Here is a 17,352-nt window from a genome sequence, read left to right as displayed (position 1 = left end):
GGGCCTCTGGATCTGGCTAGACCAAGAGTCAATGATCACAAGTGCTTTGCGATATGTAAAGCTATGGACTGCGTCTCTCTAGTCCGATATTGATTTCCCTTGGCTGGTCGATTGTGTTATTCTATTCCACAGTGAGGTGGTGTGAGTTCTCACCTACTGGACTTCACGATTCCAGTCTGAGAAATCGTCAACTGTTCTATGAAATCCAACCCCGCACGACTACCATACTGGCTACGTGTGTTATAATTAGTTGGTCTGTCCAAGTGTTGCCCTAATCCGCGTATCGTGGAACAATATTTGGTCAAATTGGATGAGCTTCTTATATCGATTCTCCTTTTGTTGACAGGAACATCCACCGAGGCACGTCTGTGGACCAGATGTCTGGTCCCAGGACCCCCCCGTCCGACCCCCTCCGGGCGGACGCCAGCCCGGGGAAGGGTCGGGACAGGGACGAGAAGAGGGAGAGGCTGCACCGAGAGAGGGACATCGACGGGAGCAACAGCTCGCTGGAGGACTCACCCAAACTCGTCACACCTCGTTCCTCTCCCTTGGTGCGGAGATCTAGCAATTCGCCCACAGAGTATCCCCACCGGCAGGGTTCTGAGAAGAGGCGGAAGGACTCCTCGTCCAGTGTGGCAGCTGCGACGGCAGACAGGGTTGCGCACATGGCCTCCCCTAAACTGGTCCGCTCCGATTCCGTCAAGTACTGCAAGCCGGCCAATGGGAGTGCTCATCGCTCGGGGCCTCATCCAATGGCGCACGGCACGCCACCTAGGCCCTCACGCCGCGTGCCAAGTTTGAAACTGAAAAGACTCAATGTCGGGTCAAAGGCAGAACCAGAAAAAGAAAAGCCAGAAGCGACTATGCCTTGTTTGCAACAACCTAACAATACAAACCCTTCCATAACCATCACTCTAGATTCGGACGATGACTCTGTGTACAGTGATTACTTAAGTCCGGAGATCAACTACAAAAATGAGAACAAGGTGCAATTTCTTGGCGACGAAACCAGTCTGTATGGGACACCGAAGGAGGAATTACTCCCTAATTCCACAGACAGTAACGCCGGGGACAGTAAATCCAGTCCAACAACTTTTCTAAAGGATCAGATATTAACTTTCTTTCAACCGTCGGACAATAAACTCGCAATGAAGCTGTTTGGAAATAAGAACGCTCTGTTGAAAGAGAAGATGCGACATAGGAAGGTCGGAAATTGGGTGATACATCCCTGTAGCAACTTCAGGTAAGCTTACCTCATTTCTTTACCTTTTCCTAACAATCACAAGAAGGTCTGGCATCTTTCAACACTGTACATGCCCCCGTCTGTCACCTCTTATAGTTGATAAACCACTGATGCCTCATCTTGTGAGAGGATGCACAATGTATACATCTCTTCCGTGTACTGCGCCAGTCTAGCATCTCCACATGCCCTCAAGAACTAAATTGTTCTCGCGGTGGTCTCAATAAAGAAATAACATAGGTTTTACAGACTATGTAGAGCTTCATGTGGACTTCTTGTTTGTGTTGGTATTCTTTAAAGATTGCCATGTGCTGATCTGTTAACTACACGGTTGTCCAGACAAGGAACCCGTGCTGCGTATCACAGCAAAGCCAAAATTTACATTTTTCAGAAATGAGTAGCCTCATCCTCAGAGCTCAATGTTTGAAGGAGCACTTGTGAATGGAATGCCTGTTTCGCGGTGATTTATTACAAACCCAGCCATTTCTAAACCACAACTAGGACGTCAATAAGCCAGTGATTTTATGGCATTGTAAAGTACTTTATAAGTAAAAGATAGCATCGTCCAAGGTTGCAGGAAATTGAGTTACAGAAAAGACAAGTGCGATACATACCTCCATTAGCTGCATACATGTTGTTCAATGTGTTATGGTTTAGTACCTGTAATGCCAAAACGAATGATGGGAGCTTTTGAATAGGTTTTTTATTTTCTCATCAAATGTAAACAAATTTAAGAAAGAACACAGTAATTGTTGACAGTAAAAACTTGTTGAAAGCTCTCGACGATTATGAGATTCCGTTGCCAGGGTTTATTACCCTATCCTTCTCCCAGAAAAAAGGTATACACGAGAACGAGTGTGAGCACGACCTCCTGACTCCTAATTACAGGCAGATAACGACGTTGTGACATGTTTTTAATCCAACGTTTTACCGCGTGAACCCGATAAACTTGGAACAATATAAGGTCGTTAGGCTGTCAACGAATGGCACCTCTCAGTAACTTCGTTTCGTATCTTGATGGCCTGGTTTGAAGGGCAATGCGTAGTCCGAAAAACAATCAGAACAAAAATAACCCCCAAATCAAATTAGGCCCATTCTTAACCCTGTTGTTGAACCGCCACTCTTAGTTAATGGCAACCCATTGTCAATTTTGATTTTTATCTGAAAAGTATTTAACCAACCTCTGAATAAACAATTTCCTTCCACGAACCGTAGCCTAAGGCCACAATACAAAATGAATGAAGACGAAATCTAGACGAAAGGAAGTTAAGGGCCAATCAGTGCCTTCATTTAGGCAACTCTTCATCCTTGGAGGGAATTACACGCCAACCACGTATGAAGGTAATGGACGAACGATAGTTAATGTTAATTCGCCATCATGAAAAAGACGCCAGGATGAGTAAAAAAGGATGAGGTTTGTCTGTGCCTTTGTTATATACCGTGTCGGAGCGGCAGGCTATCTCAATTTTAGCTATATTTAGACTTAATAACACAGTTATGGCCCTTTGTTGTTGGCTTGGACTGCATGATGGACACGGCTTGGCGTAACCTTCCAGTGAAGTCGTGGACATGGAGAGAATGAGACATTCATCCGTTTTGGCAGACTAATCAAATAAAGTGTGCATACCATGTCATCACGTTCGGGGCTATCCTCGGGGGGCAGCGTATTTCATTGGAAGACGTTGATGATCTTATAAAGGGAACGAAGGAATGCAAGCATGGCACTTAAGATTGGTCTGGAGAAGATAAACAATTTTTTTCTTACTGTTCATTGGATCTATGATTTTGCGTTAACCTAACATTCAACATCTCTGTGAAGATGTAATAGGTATTATTTCCGTCTAGGTTCTGTTGGAAAGATGATTTAATGTACCGGCAGGACAGTTAGTACAATATTAATAATGGACAGACCATACCTGTACTTCATTATTACTCAAGGGAGCTTTATACGTATACTCATTATTAATGTGATCGAAGAATGCATGTAAACTTCACTATATGCTGCAAGGTGAACATGTTTGATCGATTACCAATGAATGTGTTCAAGGCTTTAATGTCAAAATCGAAATGTTGATCAGTGTTAGGTGTCTTCAAGAGATATCATCTGAAATCTACCACCTGCGTCCCCCAGTGAAACGTAATGCCATGTATACACCATCATTCGTGTAGCCTACATGGAAGCACGGTAATACATTGACTTCTAAACGTAATGTATGCAACCTTTTAAGGGATAAGTAACTCTGTGATACTATAATCCAAGTATGACAATTATTTGTCATAAATACATGAGGATTTCTTGTATAACATGATATGACTGAAAAGTGTCCAAAGCTATCAGCATACGAAATATATCAAATTAACAATAACGACTACATTGCATCACTCAATGTTGAGAACAACGATGAAAACTGACGGACAACGCTATATAGATATATTCAAACAGGATATAGTGTGGCCTGGTTATACGATAGAGACGGTAAACGATCAAACAAATGGTTTAACATGTATTTAATATGAACGTGCAGATGTGGCGTTGAGATAATATTCATAATATATACTTTGGCTACGGAAACAGCTTTATACTTTCTGTCGATAATTCAGAAACATATTTTGAACCAACTAAAGTCGGAAATGTAAAGATCATCTGCACCCGCGTTCTTCTTTCTTTTCAGCATCCATTTTGTGTCAATAAGGATGCTACATTAAGCTCAGGATATCGGGACCTTGTTATTAACGGCAATTATCACTTATCGTTCGTAAAGTGAGCGTTGCAGTGTAGCAACTTCCACACAAATTCACACGAGCATGTAATTCAGGCCCCGATTTCTCGAAACAAACTTTTATATTTTGAAAATGCAGTTGAGTTAGAAATTCAGCTGTTTCAAATTGTGAAACTCAGTTTGAGATTTGAGTAAAAACTTAAGTTTGTTTCGAGAAATCCAGGCCTGATCTCTGTAATGGCATGCATCTTTCACAGCATGAAAACAAACGGAAAATATATATTCTGGTCCTGCTTGATCAACCCGTGTGTTCCACCTTTCAGAAACAGGAATGCATGTAGATCCTTAACAAACGCGTTGCATATTATATTATTTGTCCAACAGTTATTGCCAATATTCCAATCGAAGATGAATCAATTTATACATATAAAATAATCATCATCTTGATTTCTATCATTTCAAATCAATAAACAAAACATATAAAAGCAAAATGTAAACAGTCCGACGAAGACATCCAACACATAATCGTCCATAGAAATGGCTTGAATGACACCAGGTGTCAATGGACCAACCTGACTGGCATGTCTAGCATCACAAACTATTGTTCTAAATAATTTGGTACCCATTATATAACGAGATATGATTTAGCTTCTTGATATGCAATTCATCTTACAACGGCAAGTTTATTATTGCTGAACAGAATTATATGACGTCACATGCTGGGCATTCCACTTTAAACAAGCTACCAACGCAGCAAAGCTATCATTATTGAGCCAGGCGACACAACTTGTGAACCATTATGTACAACACATGCAGTGTACATGCTGTAACCGAATTTCCATTCTTTATGATCCATTAAACACGATACTATTAAACGTTATGTGCAATGGGCCTTTGAATAAAACAGAACAATCATTAGTAACTATGAATGAAAACCCTATCAAATCAAACCCTAACCACGAACGTACCCCAGTTATCTGAAGACCACAGGTTTTTATTACAGCAGTTCACGAGGGCAATACACTGTTTTATTTGGTGATTATTTAGCCATGTGTTAAACAACGCAGGCTATGTTCTTCCATAGGGATGTATTAGCACGTGCTTGCCAGGAAGCGTAATGGTAAACCGTCATTGCCTCGTGTTCTTGTAACGTTTGCCCATTGATTTACAATACTCTGTGGCCAGGTTATCTCATATCTGGCATGCCATCCACAGCACCGCCTTGAATGTACCAGGACTTGTGAAAGTTCACCGATAAAATTGTTGATTAGTTTTGGAGTAATATTAGTTTTGGGAAAATGTTAATATTCATGATAGGAAACCAGATTTCCGAATTTCTAAGAGCTATCTGAAGCTATGAAATTGAAAGCGATGCTATAAATTGTTCGAATTATTCTTTGTAGCCTGAATTTGTAGCTGATTTGGTCTGGAACTCACGATAAAATGGATTTTGTTGCTCATGTTCTTTGAAACTGTAGTTTTGATGTTTTCACATAAATGTTCTGTATTTTATGTACTGTAAGATTGTATGTACTTATAGAGTCGGGTAGATAAATAAAGATTTCCTGTATTTAGTTAATCTTCAACATGAGATATTACACAGGTGAAGCAAAGTCTCGTTAACATATCCCAACATGTAGTAAAAATATTTTCATTTTCTCAATGTAATGCTAGTTAATTAAGTTAATCAAACTAAAAAGAATTTCCAATATACCTGGCCAGGTGAGATTCTCTCTATATAGAAAGAGGCAGAGGCCAGCATTGGTACAGTGGTACATACATGTAGAAATCCACAAAACATGACACAACACGAATTTCCCTTCATTTACAACGATAACTACAAAGTACAGATAGATGTTTAGTTCAGACACATTCAAAGAAGGACACCTTTTGATTTAATCTGCATTGTATCAACTTTATTCATTGTTTAAAAAGCAAACATTCTAAGCTTCCATAATCCTGTTGTGCATGTATCAATGTGAACGCTTAAGGAGATGCGCCTTTTCTTGTGGTGATATATAAATATATACAGAGAGAAACATTATACATATATATCACCCAAAACAAGGCGCACGATTAACTGCTTTTGTAAGCAATAACAGTTCATTACAACACAACATAGAACTTGTATACAAGAATTTACAACAGTGTCCCTGTGTCTTCCTCACCATCAAGAAGACGTGTGATATGTGTTCAAATGTCCTGCCTGTGTGTCATTGATACATCGCTTTGCGAAAGAGGCGTAATTCCTCACGAAAGGAGCGTTTATATTGTTCAGGAACTTCCCGAAATAAATAAGCAATAGCGTGTAGCACACCGCAATGATGTAATAACGAAGACGCAGAAGAAAAACAGTTTAATCACTTGTTTGCTTGAAGGAAATATTTTCTTGGTGAAATTCCCAGGAAAATGCCACGGTTTGCCACCAAAGACAAACGACAAGCTGCCACGGGGAGATCACATTTGTTATCAAATAAAGTCCGCTGTATTACACAAACACACAAGAAAGCTAGCGTCAAGTTAATGATGGCAAACTGGGATATACAAGAAAGGGTAAATCATCCTGCCCGGAATGTAATCCTCCGTGATGGGTGAGCTGGGCAAACTTGACGTATTGGTGTTGCCACGGTCATCGTTACTGTCTCCTTTGCTGTATACGACTGGACGAATATAAGCCTTCGTGAATGGATTAGTCGGGATGTGTTTCTATGTATTCACCACAAATTGATGGACTATTTAAAGGTAACTTGAAATCCGGTGTTTCTTTATCGCATGGCCTCAGGGTCTTACGCTGTCAATACTGCTTTACGTGGAGTATGATTTGTCGGGTGTCTGGATCATAAACGGAAGATTAAAACTAACACTGATGTGATAACAGGGGTGAATCATAACATCTGAAAGTGAACTATGGAGGATAATAATCGTCCAAGTGCCGTCGTATGACCTAGTGAGGACTTTAAGACGTATCTATCAACCACGTTCCACGTACCTGAATCATGCCAAACTTACGATGTCCGCAACAGAAACAAAACATGTACCATGTATAATGGCTTTATTGAAATATCCCTGTCTGTTTGTCTGTCTGTGTCTCTGTGTGTCTATTAGACAATCCAGACAATCACACAGTCTCCCTCACAGCATACCACACGCATTGTAACAAACCGATCACTGTAAATCTAATGAGTCCGCCCGTCTCAAAATACTAATCGGACTCCCTTTTAATTATAAATGTCACATTTAATACGTTACGTAAGTACAATTGTGCCATGGTTGTGAGCTCATCTTTTAAAACATTATATCTCAAAGGAATGGGACCACAAATTATGATAAAGCCATATCGCAGCTGTTTTGCGCTTTGTTCCCAGTGTATTCTGTTTCACATGATAATCAAAATTATTTATTTGTATGAAGCTAGCGTTAGCTCACTTACCACATCTCTGTTTCATACTGGCCTCTGGTCACTAATTTCAACGCCTATTCCCTAATTGGAATATATCATCATATCATCGACCATGCATCATCCATAGTAAATTATCACAATCTTTTGCATTACTATATAGCGACATAGACCGGTCGTCACCCTTCCTCGATATCGACAAGCGACATGCCTTCCATATAATTCAATCAATTCCAGTTTTAAACTTTGGCTTGAAAGGAGACAAGCCGAGATGGTTACAATGGTATTTGACTCAACGTCGACCCGAAACCCTTGATCGTGATTTATGTAAAGATTACAGACATCAGCGCTTGTCCAGCTTCTAACCCAGTGTGCAGATAGAGCTCCTATTGACGAAGCTTAACACAGAGACCCAGACAAATACGCTTCATCACATACACGTACCGTAGGATTGTTACGTACATAACGACAGGGCATGAACAGAACACAATGTGCAAACGATAAGGTCGGTTTGGATTCTTTTTAAAATTGTTTACTTCTAATGCAGTTGCAGCTGAAAGCATCGCTGGATATTTGCACACAAGACAGATAGCAATCACGAACCTTTTATACTTAATTCCCAAGCAGCAGTGGTCCTGGCGTTTGACTGACAGGGCAAAGCATCTTAAGACATGTATATCTTGTCTTATGTCTCCGTATACTTAACAGAGACGCGTATCCGCTTGACGCGGTCGTTAGCCACAACTAACATGTGACAAAATGGTCGAAGGAGTCTTTTAGCTATCAAATTATTCTCTATGTCCTTTAAAATCCTCTTAGGAATAATTTACCGTTATGACAAAAACCTGCATGCCTGTTCCAATCCCTACGAGCTATTAGGCAGTCTAGCCCATACAATAGAGCTTCTTTGCTACTATTGATGCCAGGCTATCCTTGGCTTCTCTTGGCATTGGCACCTTCCTGGAACGGCTGTCAGGATAACCAGCCTTTGTCGAAGAGACTTGGACAGATTGTCTATGGACACTTTGCACTGCCTTCAATAACAGTTTAATCAGTTCTTGGTTGAATCAGGGCCTATCTGTCATGATTGGAAAGCTGTCATGGCGTCTCAGAGAGGGGTCGACCACGTGTCGATATCGTGGTTGGCTTTAATTAAACATAGACGTCGAGAACACGCCATGCTCTGCTGCCTTGGCGAGCAACAAGCAAGGATGAGGTCGGACTATACCGTGATCAATCAACCCGAGACATTACAGGTTCAAATTAGTTCACTTTGACTTTCAGTTTTCAACTTTCATGTCTTCGTGTTCATTAAATTGAAGACGGTTATGCTGGAATATGTACTCTTGTTGCCTTATTCATTGTTTGGAAGATGGTTAGATGTTGTTTTACAATTTGAAGCCATTCTTATTAAGTTAGTGTAAAAGCTTCCGTCACATGATAACGTGCTCCTTTCAAGAAGACTCTCTGACACATCAGAAAAAGCACAGTGAATTTCTTTGATTTTCATCTCACCCGAAGTCTTTTTCCGTAGTTACTTTTCGAAACACAGTCAATTTGGCTAAAATGGATAAGATCAGACATGGCTTGTCGATTTACAGTTTTTTTTCACATATCAAAGCGTTAAAAAATCCAAGCGACTTCTGAAATTTGCTTTACGGGAACATTTTGCAACTACAAACTTGTTTCGAACCAACAATGACGTCACATTTATCCTTGACGTCGAACTATGATGAATTCTTACAGCACGTTTCATGAGGATTACGTCTAATAACACATGGATCTTCACACGTGGCGGTGGCCTTTCTACTGACAGACTTGGATGGTCAATCAGGCAACCCCCCGAGGAGGGACGTGAAGAAGCCACTAACTTTGCTGGGACAATATCCCACTAGGAGGTGTGCGGTTTATTGTAAGCGCAATGTTCTCCACAATAACATCTACACGCTGACGCTGGGATCCACGAAGTGCCGAGGACCGACCATGGCGGGACAATCACCGCCGTGACTTAATTAAGCTTCATTGATGTGGACTAAGCAATATCTCAAGAGACCTGAATCTGCTAATCTTGTCTGAACAAAAGACCTTAGTGCTGATGACCCTTCCTTCATACCTAGCATGAATAGGAGACATAATGTCATTTATCATGTCATTCAAAGTATTTCGCTTTCATTGTTCGGGCGGTCTTTGTACATAATTGATACCGATGATGATTTTATTAACATTATTAGAACGCTGTTCACGCATCCCTGTGTCCAGACTCAATTGGTGGAATTAACAGTGTTTGCTCTGCGACTCGACATGGTCAACAGTTGAACAATGTGTTGTTCGCATTGTTATTTTTATCATGGACATATGTTAACAATGACTGTGAGCAGCCTTGATGAATTGCCAGTTTGCGTGGCATGATTGTGTTGTTCTTTATTTGATAACTTTATGCAATGGGAAGAATATTAGAATCGACTTTGGGCCATGTGTCCATCATTATTGATGGATGATTCTGAAGCTGATCCTCAACGAAGCTTCTTTTTTTTCATGAAGCCCCACAATACTGGAACTACGAACCATTCAAATATTGCTGGGTGACACGCCGGTTTACTGTCATAGATACAGTTGATGCATGATATAATTCCCAGAATCCATTTATCTCTTGAGCGAAAATAAATCCTTCAAAAGTGTATATTCATTGTGCCGTCATGGATAGTATTGAGGATGAAGTCTGCCATCAGTTGCAATATTCATTGTGTGATCGTAAGTAAGAGGCGACTAACGGAATCGGGTGGTCAGGCTCGCTGGCTTGGTTGACACATGTCATCGGTTCCCAGTTGCGCAGATCGATGCTCATGCTGTTGATCACTGGGTTGTCTGGTCCAGACTCGATTATTTACAGACCGCCGCCATATAGCTGGAATATTGCTGAGTGTGGCGTAAAACTAAACTCAAACCATCACTCATGGAGTTTTGACGCTGCTGGTTAAGCATCTCACAAGGGGTCTCTCTGTTCTGCAAACATGAGTGTTAGTGGGATTTCAATGTGGCTTAGGGGCTTGTTTGTCAAGCCGAGGGCCGGGTTTGATTCCCAAGATGGGTGTAAAGTGTGATTTCTCGTGTCTCGCACGTGCTATTGCTGGAATATACCTAGGTTCACACAAACGCAACTGACGTTAAATAATGTTTAATAAAATAATACGTGATAATAGCAACAAAACCATATTTATATTCAAATCAATCATTTACCTAAAATGTGCTACCTTTCCTGTCAGCCTAAAACGAAAACAAGAATCAAATGTTTCACAAGTCATCCCTTTAATTCAGACATATTGTCAAGCGGAACTATGAAACAAGAATTGGTTTAAGTTATCCTGACACATAAGATGGGGATACAACATTTTTTGAGCAGCGAATGTTTTCAGTCTGTTACCAGAGCCAGGCAATGAAACTGTGAAATGTGATAATTCTTGCTGCATCAGATCCGTATCAGCTTCTCCAGATAGACCTCATGGCATCAACGACACTGTTACACCTACGCTCGGACTAATGTGCTGTTGATAATGGGTCGTGAAAAATGCACTCTCAGAAAGTAAGCATCTGCGCTTCTGGTGAAAGTGCTGAAGTTTAGCGGCGAGTGTCGATATAGTTATTACCCCCAGGTTTTTGGTTTGGTGTTGTTGTATAACGCCGCAATCAGCAATATTCCAGCCATATGAATAGCTGCGGTCTGTAAATAATCGAGTCTGGACCAGACAATCCAGTGACCAACAGCATGAGCATCGATCTACGCAATTGGCATACGATGACATGTGACAACCAAGTCAGCGAGCCTGAACACCCGGTCCCGTTAGTCGCCTCTTACAAGTATTGGTTGCTGAAGATCAGTTCTAATCCGGATCTTCTCGGATCTACCCCTAAGGTGATGGTAACCGCTTGGTCAGAATTTCGATACCGCTGCTGATGTGTCTGCAATGAAGATGAATTATTTACCTTTTTTTACTTGAATCTTGTTAATTTGTGTTCGTATCATAATTGTAAATGTTCACAATTCTACTTTAATTTGCACGGCAAACTACTTTGTCCAGTTTGTGTCTATATATGTGTGATAAGTCATATATATCAGATTAGTACCCCCTTCCCGTGAACACATAAGCAGAGCATGTAACGAGCAAAGGGTCAATATGTCATTTAAACAAATACTGCCTTAAGTCTTAACTATAATTGCATAATATTTATATTTTGATGATGAATTTTTTGTGCGAAATGTGGCTAATTGTGCTCACTTTCAGGATCTTATTATTGCTATATTAGAGGATACACTGATCGCATAAACAATCTAAGTACACATTGGTCTAAATATTTATCAAAGTTCAATACTGTCTTTCTCGATGCATGTTTGAATACTACGCTCGGTACTCTTATACCGCACCTTTTGCTGTGCTAATAAATATTTCTATAGTCGATTTATGATGTGTGAGGCCTTGAGGCCTCATTTATTGCAGGCAGTTTATCGCAGATTGTCCTGTACCCGACCTGCAACAACAAGACCATATGGTGGCAATATCATTTCAATGACGTATATCAGCACTTGAGAGCTCGACCAAGAGCAAGCAGCGTCAAGGGGTATTTGCCGATACAAACACACAAGGCTGATCTGCAATCTATGAGATCTTTCGTCCCACCGGGAGTGTTATAAAGAACAGCCTTGAGATTATTCGAAACTGAAATATGATGTTGATATTCAGAGACATCTGGTGGCAGAAACTGCATGTTTGGGTTATTTGTCATGATATGCGTGTATGGTGTATAATCCAAATCATATGAAATGAAGACATATGTTCCAGATATCCTTACGTGATCATACCTGTTCAGGATACAGTAAACTACGGATGTAACGAACCCAAAGGGACCATTTACTGTAGTATGTCATTACCGTAGTTCGTTATGGGAACATACAGCAAGTGGCTGGGGCCATAAGATTAGTTCGTTATATCCGTCAGTTCGTTACGGGAACATCACAGCAAGTGGCTGGGGCCATAAGATTAGTTCGTTATATCCGTCAGTTCGTTACGGGAACACACAGCAAGTGGCTGGGGCCATGAGATTAGTTCGTTATATCCGTCAGTTCGGTATACGCGTGTTCGTTATAAACGTTTATAGTTTTGTTTATGGTATTAATATTTACATGAAACGGTTTAAACTGGAAATTTGTTTCCTCGATATATTTTGTGCCATAAAACAGAAAGGAATTCATTGCTGACTGATCAAACTGTCAAAGTAAGGAAAGTAGATAAGTTTGTATTTCATTGTGAAATGCCAACTTGTGTACGACCAAGTTAATTTCACACTTTTGAGGGACATAGGGCAAACAATTGCCATGGTAACAATTTAGCTTGAATTATAGCAAATATTAAACATTTTGATATGTTAACAATACATAGGTGGATTGGCCATCTAAAATAAAAATGTCATAATTTAGTGTGCACATGTTTTAGCAAATCGATAAAGACGTGTTTTTATCTATTTCCCAGTGTAGTGATGTCATAGTTTTATAAAGGTTGCGGAACTACTGTCATTTACTTTTGCAACCTGTCATAAAATGTTTCACTTGTAGGGTATATCTCGCCGTATATTTCACAATGTGACTTTTTTCTGCGATTCATGGCTTCCTGGTGTCAGTAGACTGATAGATCTGGACAATGGACTCTACTTTAAGCAAGATAATCTAAATTACCTCCACTGGTGCACCATCGGTGTGTTGGTGGGTGTAGCAGGGTTGTATGGTGTACAGTGTACGATGTGTAGGGTGTACAGTATACGGTGTGTAGGGTGTACAGTATACGATGTGTAGGGTGTACAGTGTACGATGTGTAGGGTGTACAGTATACGGTGTGTAGGGTGTACAGTGTACGATGTGTAGGGTGTACAGTGTACGATGTGTAGGGTGTACAGTATACGGTGTGTAGGGTGTATAGTATACGGTGTGTATGGTGTACAGTGTACGATGTGTAGGGTGTACAGTATACGGTGTGTAGGGTGTACAGTGTACGATGTGTAGGGTGTACAGTGTACGATGTGTAGGGTGTACAGTATACGGTGTGTAGGGTGTATAGTATACGGTGTGTATGGTGTGCAATGTACGATGTGTAGGGTGTACAGTATACGGTGTGTAGGGTGTACAGTATACGATGTGTAGGGTGTACAGTGTGTAGGGTGTACAGTGTACGGTGTGTGTAGGGTGTACAGTGTACGATGTGTAGGGTGTACAGTATACGGTGTGTAGGGTGTATAGTATACGGTGTGTATGGTGTGCAATGTACGATGTGTAGGGTGTACAGTATACGGTGTGTAGGGTGTACAGTATACGGTGTGTAGGGTGTACAGTATACGGTGTGTAGGGTGTACAGCATACGGTGTGTAGGGTGTACAGCATACGGTGTGTAGGGTGTACAGCATACGGTGTGTAGGGTGTACAGCATACGGTGTGTATGGTGTACACTATACGGTGTGTAGGGTGTACAGTATAATGTGTGTAGGGTGTACAGTATAATGTGTGTAGGGTGTACAGTATGCGGTGTGCATGATGTACAGTGTAAGATGTGCGTTTGTCACAGTATATAATGCCTGATTGTCTGTTGCTCTCTGCAAAAGATACACAATTGATGTTAATTGCACCACTGCCTTTAATTACGTTCTCCGTTCAATAGCTTATGTCAATATCAATCTAAACCGCTATCCAATTACCCCAACACATGCTACGTTGAGATCAACACGACTGCTTATTACATTATATATTAATGACCCACTAAAACAACGATTGGCCCTAAGGTAATACACCACACTCAGTACAAAGTTCAACATACATACTGTACATAGGTCAAACTCCGCTCTCAATATTCCAGCAATTAAGTAGAAAGTAAGGTATTAGTGGAGCAACATCACAACGATGGTAAAATGTGTGAAGTGTTGCTGTAATAAACTCTGAAAGTAACGCGAGGAATTCTCCTATCATCTGTTATCTATGGCATGGCGATATTGTGAAGGTCGTGTGATCCGCTGCTAGATTACTTTACGCTTTTGGTCATTCTGATAGTTAGTTCCGCTCATGTGTTGGGTAGTTGGTTCAGTTGATGTCAGAAGTATAACATTGTTAAAATGTCCTCCGCTTGTCGGATTAATAAATGTCTTGGTTAACGATTTATAGCAGCTTTCGTATAGAAACATGAAATGATTTTAATCAGGTTTTTCGTATAACCGGGATTCCTAAAAGGTTATACACATAAGATTGCAAGAATAAACCGTTATCTGCTGATTGGCCATATCAACCGTTATCTGCGCATTTAGAATATATTAACGTTTCGCATCAGTGGGTCGACTTGTCTGTTGCATCACCCCTGTTTCTATTGTATGTATGGGAGCAGCCATGCTGCACGGGTCCCGCTGTAAGTGGCTGCGATGCAGCTGCAAAGCTGAGGACAATGATGGAAATCCACTTGCACTGAGTCACTTATGACGGGGACGGTGGGGTAGCCTAGTGGTTAAAGCGTTGGCTCGTCACGCCGCAGGCCCGGGTTCGATTCCCCACATGGGCACAATGTGTTAAGCCCATTTCTGGTGTCCCCCGCCGTGATATTGCTGGAATATTGCTAAAAGCGGCGTAAAACTAAACTCAGTCAGTCAGTCAGTCAGTCAGTCTGTCAGTCACTTATGACGGGTTCAACTTGTGCATAATGTTATGTATTGTTCAACACACGGAATGAGAGCCTTTTCGCCATACAATATGATGCACTATATTAGTAGTCGTGTCTATTTCAATAAAAGATTGAAACGCCCATAGGGAACAAACTAATCAGAAGTTGTAGATTTCGTCTAACGGTACTAGTATCATTATTTAAGATCATACACACTACCCCCAGAGAGTTGTTTCACAGGTGGTAGTCATGGTCTCATTGTAATGGTACATGGTACATATCGACATGCACACAGAATGTGCATAGAATGATGTTATGACGGAGAATATAGAAATTGTGATATCATTTTTGTTGAGGTATCGATGTATGTCGCATGAAGTCTAAAGCGCAACTTTGTTGCTACAAAAGGTACAAATGGAACCGCCCAATAGGATGGCTGAATATTTATACAATTCATCTATTATAATGTCTTCTTTGAGTGGCATATTAGACGTTGTAGAGTCAGATAAGGATAAATTTTATGGATGAACAACTTGGCGGCGATGTTTCGATACAACTTCTTGTATCGTTGTCAAGCAGATACCTGCAGTATAGAAGTGGATGTATACCTGATTAAAGCAGTTGTGAATCCATACAGTTTGTCCTAATTATATAATGTCGTTACATGAATAAAATGCCTTGTTATACGCACCCGTGAAGATCCGGGTTAGAATTGATCTTCAGTAACCCATGCTTGTCGTAAATGGCGACTAACGGGATCGGGTGGTCAGGCTCGCTGACTTGGTTGACACATGACATTGGTTCCCAATTGCGCAGATTGATGCTCATGCTGTTGACCACAGGATTGTCCTGACTCGATTATTTACAACCCGCCACCATATGGTTGGAAAGTGCGGCGTAAAACTAAACTCACTCACTCATTCATTGTTATACGTATCACATAAAAATGTAAGACAACACAAGACCATTCAATAAGGGGAATCCTAATTTCATATAGCACAACGCGTATTTTAAGAAGTTCCCGAACTAGACGTAGAGACATCGTATTTTGTATCCTGAGCAAACGTATCGCATCGTATTATGTGTCCTTACCTGATGCAGTGATATCAGGAGATTGGATATCGTATTATGTGTCCTAACCTGATGCAGAGATATCGTATAATATATCCTAATCAGGAGATTGGGTAGCGTATTATGTGTCCTAACGTTATGCAGAGATATCGTATAATATATCCTAATTAAAAGATTGGGTATCGTATTATGTGTCCTAACGTTATGCAGAGATATCGTATAATATATTCTAATCAGGAGATTGGGTATCGTGTTATGTGTCCTAACGTCATGCAGAGATATCGTATAATATATCCTAATCAGGAGATTGGGTATCGTGTTATGTGTCCTAACGTCATGTAGAGATATCGTATAATATATCCTAATTATGAATTATCCTCTTATGTTTCCCAACCAATGGTGTCGATGTTTAAATATACTTTATCCAATTACATACTCATTTACTTTCATGTGATTAACCTTCAGTAGTGTACTGTTGGGCAGTGTAACTCAGGCACTATTGACACATATCTCATGCATGTGAACTTCAACTGGAAAAGTACTGGAACAGTTTTACTCCAATTCCTTGACACTGATGAACATGGGACAATCGCGTATGTCATGCGCACTATCCGCATCAGAACACATCAATATCTTACATATATCCACGATAACAGGTACATGCTAGTTTTTATGTTTTCTAGACATCAGGCTATTCAAGATATGAAACACTTTTAAGCAGTTCTAGAACTCGTAAAACAAGGTACGTTACTCTAGTAACATAAATATCTAAATACATATTGCTGAGTAACATGGCGTCAGTGGTTGCCCGGGGACGCCGACCAACAATAAAATCAAGCAGCAGATTCACAGTTGTCACACATTCTCATCATTATCGTGTTACAGATGAACGACATTGGGCTTAAACAGAATCTACCGTTAATGAGAAGCAATAGGAACGGTACATCTAGTCGCTAGATAAATGTCAGTAAGAACGGTACATGTAGGTCTAGTTGTTAAATAAATGAAAATAAGAACAGTACGTCTAGTCGCTAGATAAATGCCAAAAGGGACGATGTCTAGTCGCTAGATAAATGATAATAAGAACGGTACGTCTAGTCTCTAGATAAATGATAATAAGAAAGGTACGTCTAGTCTCTAGATAAATCAAAATAAGAACGGTACATCTAGTCGCTAGAAAAATGATAATAAGAACGGTACATCTAGTCGCTAGATACATGCCACCAGGAACGCGGCACTGAT

General features: G+C 40.5%; 1 protein-coding gene across 1 annotated transcript in view; it reads left to right on the top strand.

Moving 5' to 3' along the window:
* LOC124291037 (potassium/sodium hyperpolarization-activated cyclic nucleotide-gated channel 4-like) overlaps positions 1-17,352 on the top strand; it is a 157,514-nt gene that overhangs the window by 86,288 nt on the left and 53,874 nt on the right. Inside the window, exon 2 of the mRNA XM_046727936.1 lies at positions 347-1,243. Coding sequence (XP_046583892.1) covers positions 347-1,243 — 897 coding nt within the window. The remainder of the gene's footprint in view (positions 1-346; positions 1,244-17,352) is intronic.

The sequence above is a fragment of the Haliotis rubra genome, unplaced genomic scaffold (assembly GCF_003918875.1).
Source record: "Haliotis rubra isolate DU_JTF1 unplaced genomic scaffold, ASM391887v1 Scf48, whole genome shotgun sequence".
In the NCBI taxonomy this organism is placed as follows: domain Eukaryota; kingdom Metazoa; phylum Mollusca; class Gastropoda; order Lepetellida; family Haliotidae; genus Haliotis; species Haliotis rubra.
This window is presented reverse-complemented; position numbering and strand designations above follow the sequence as displayed.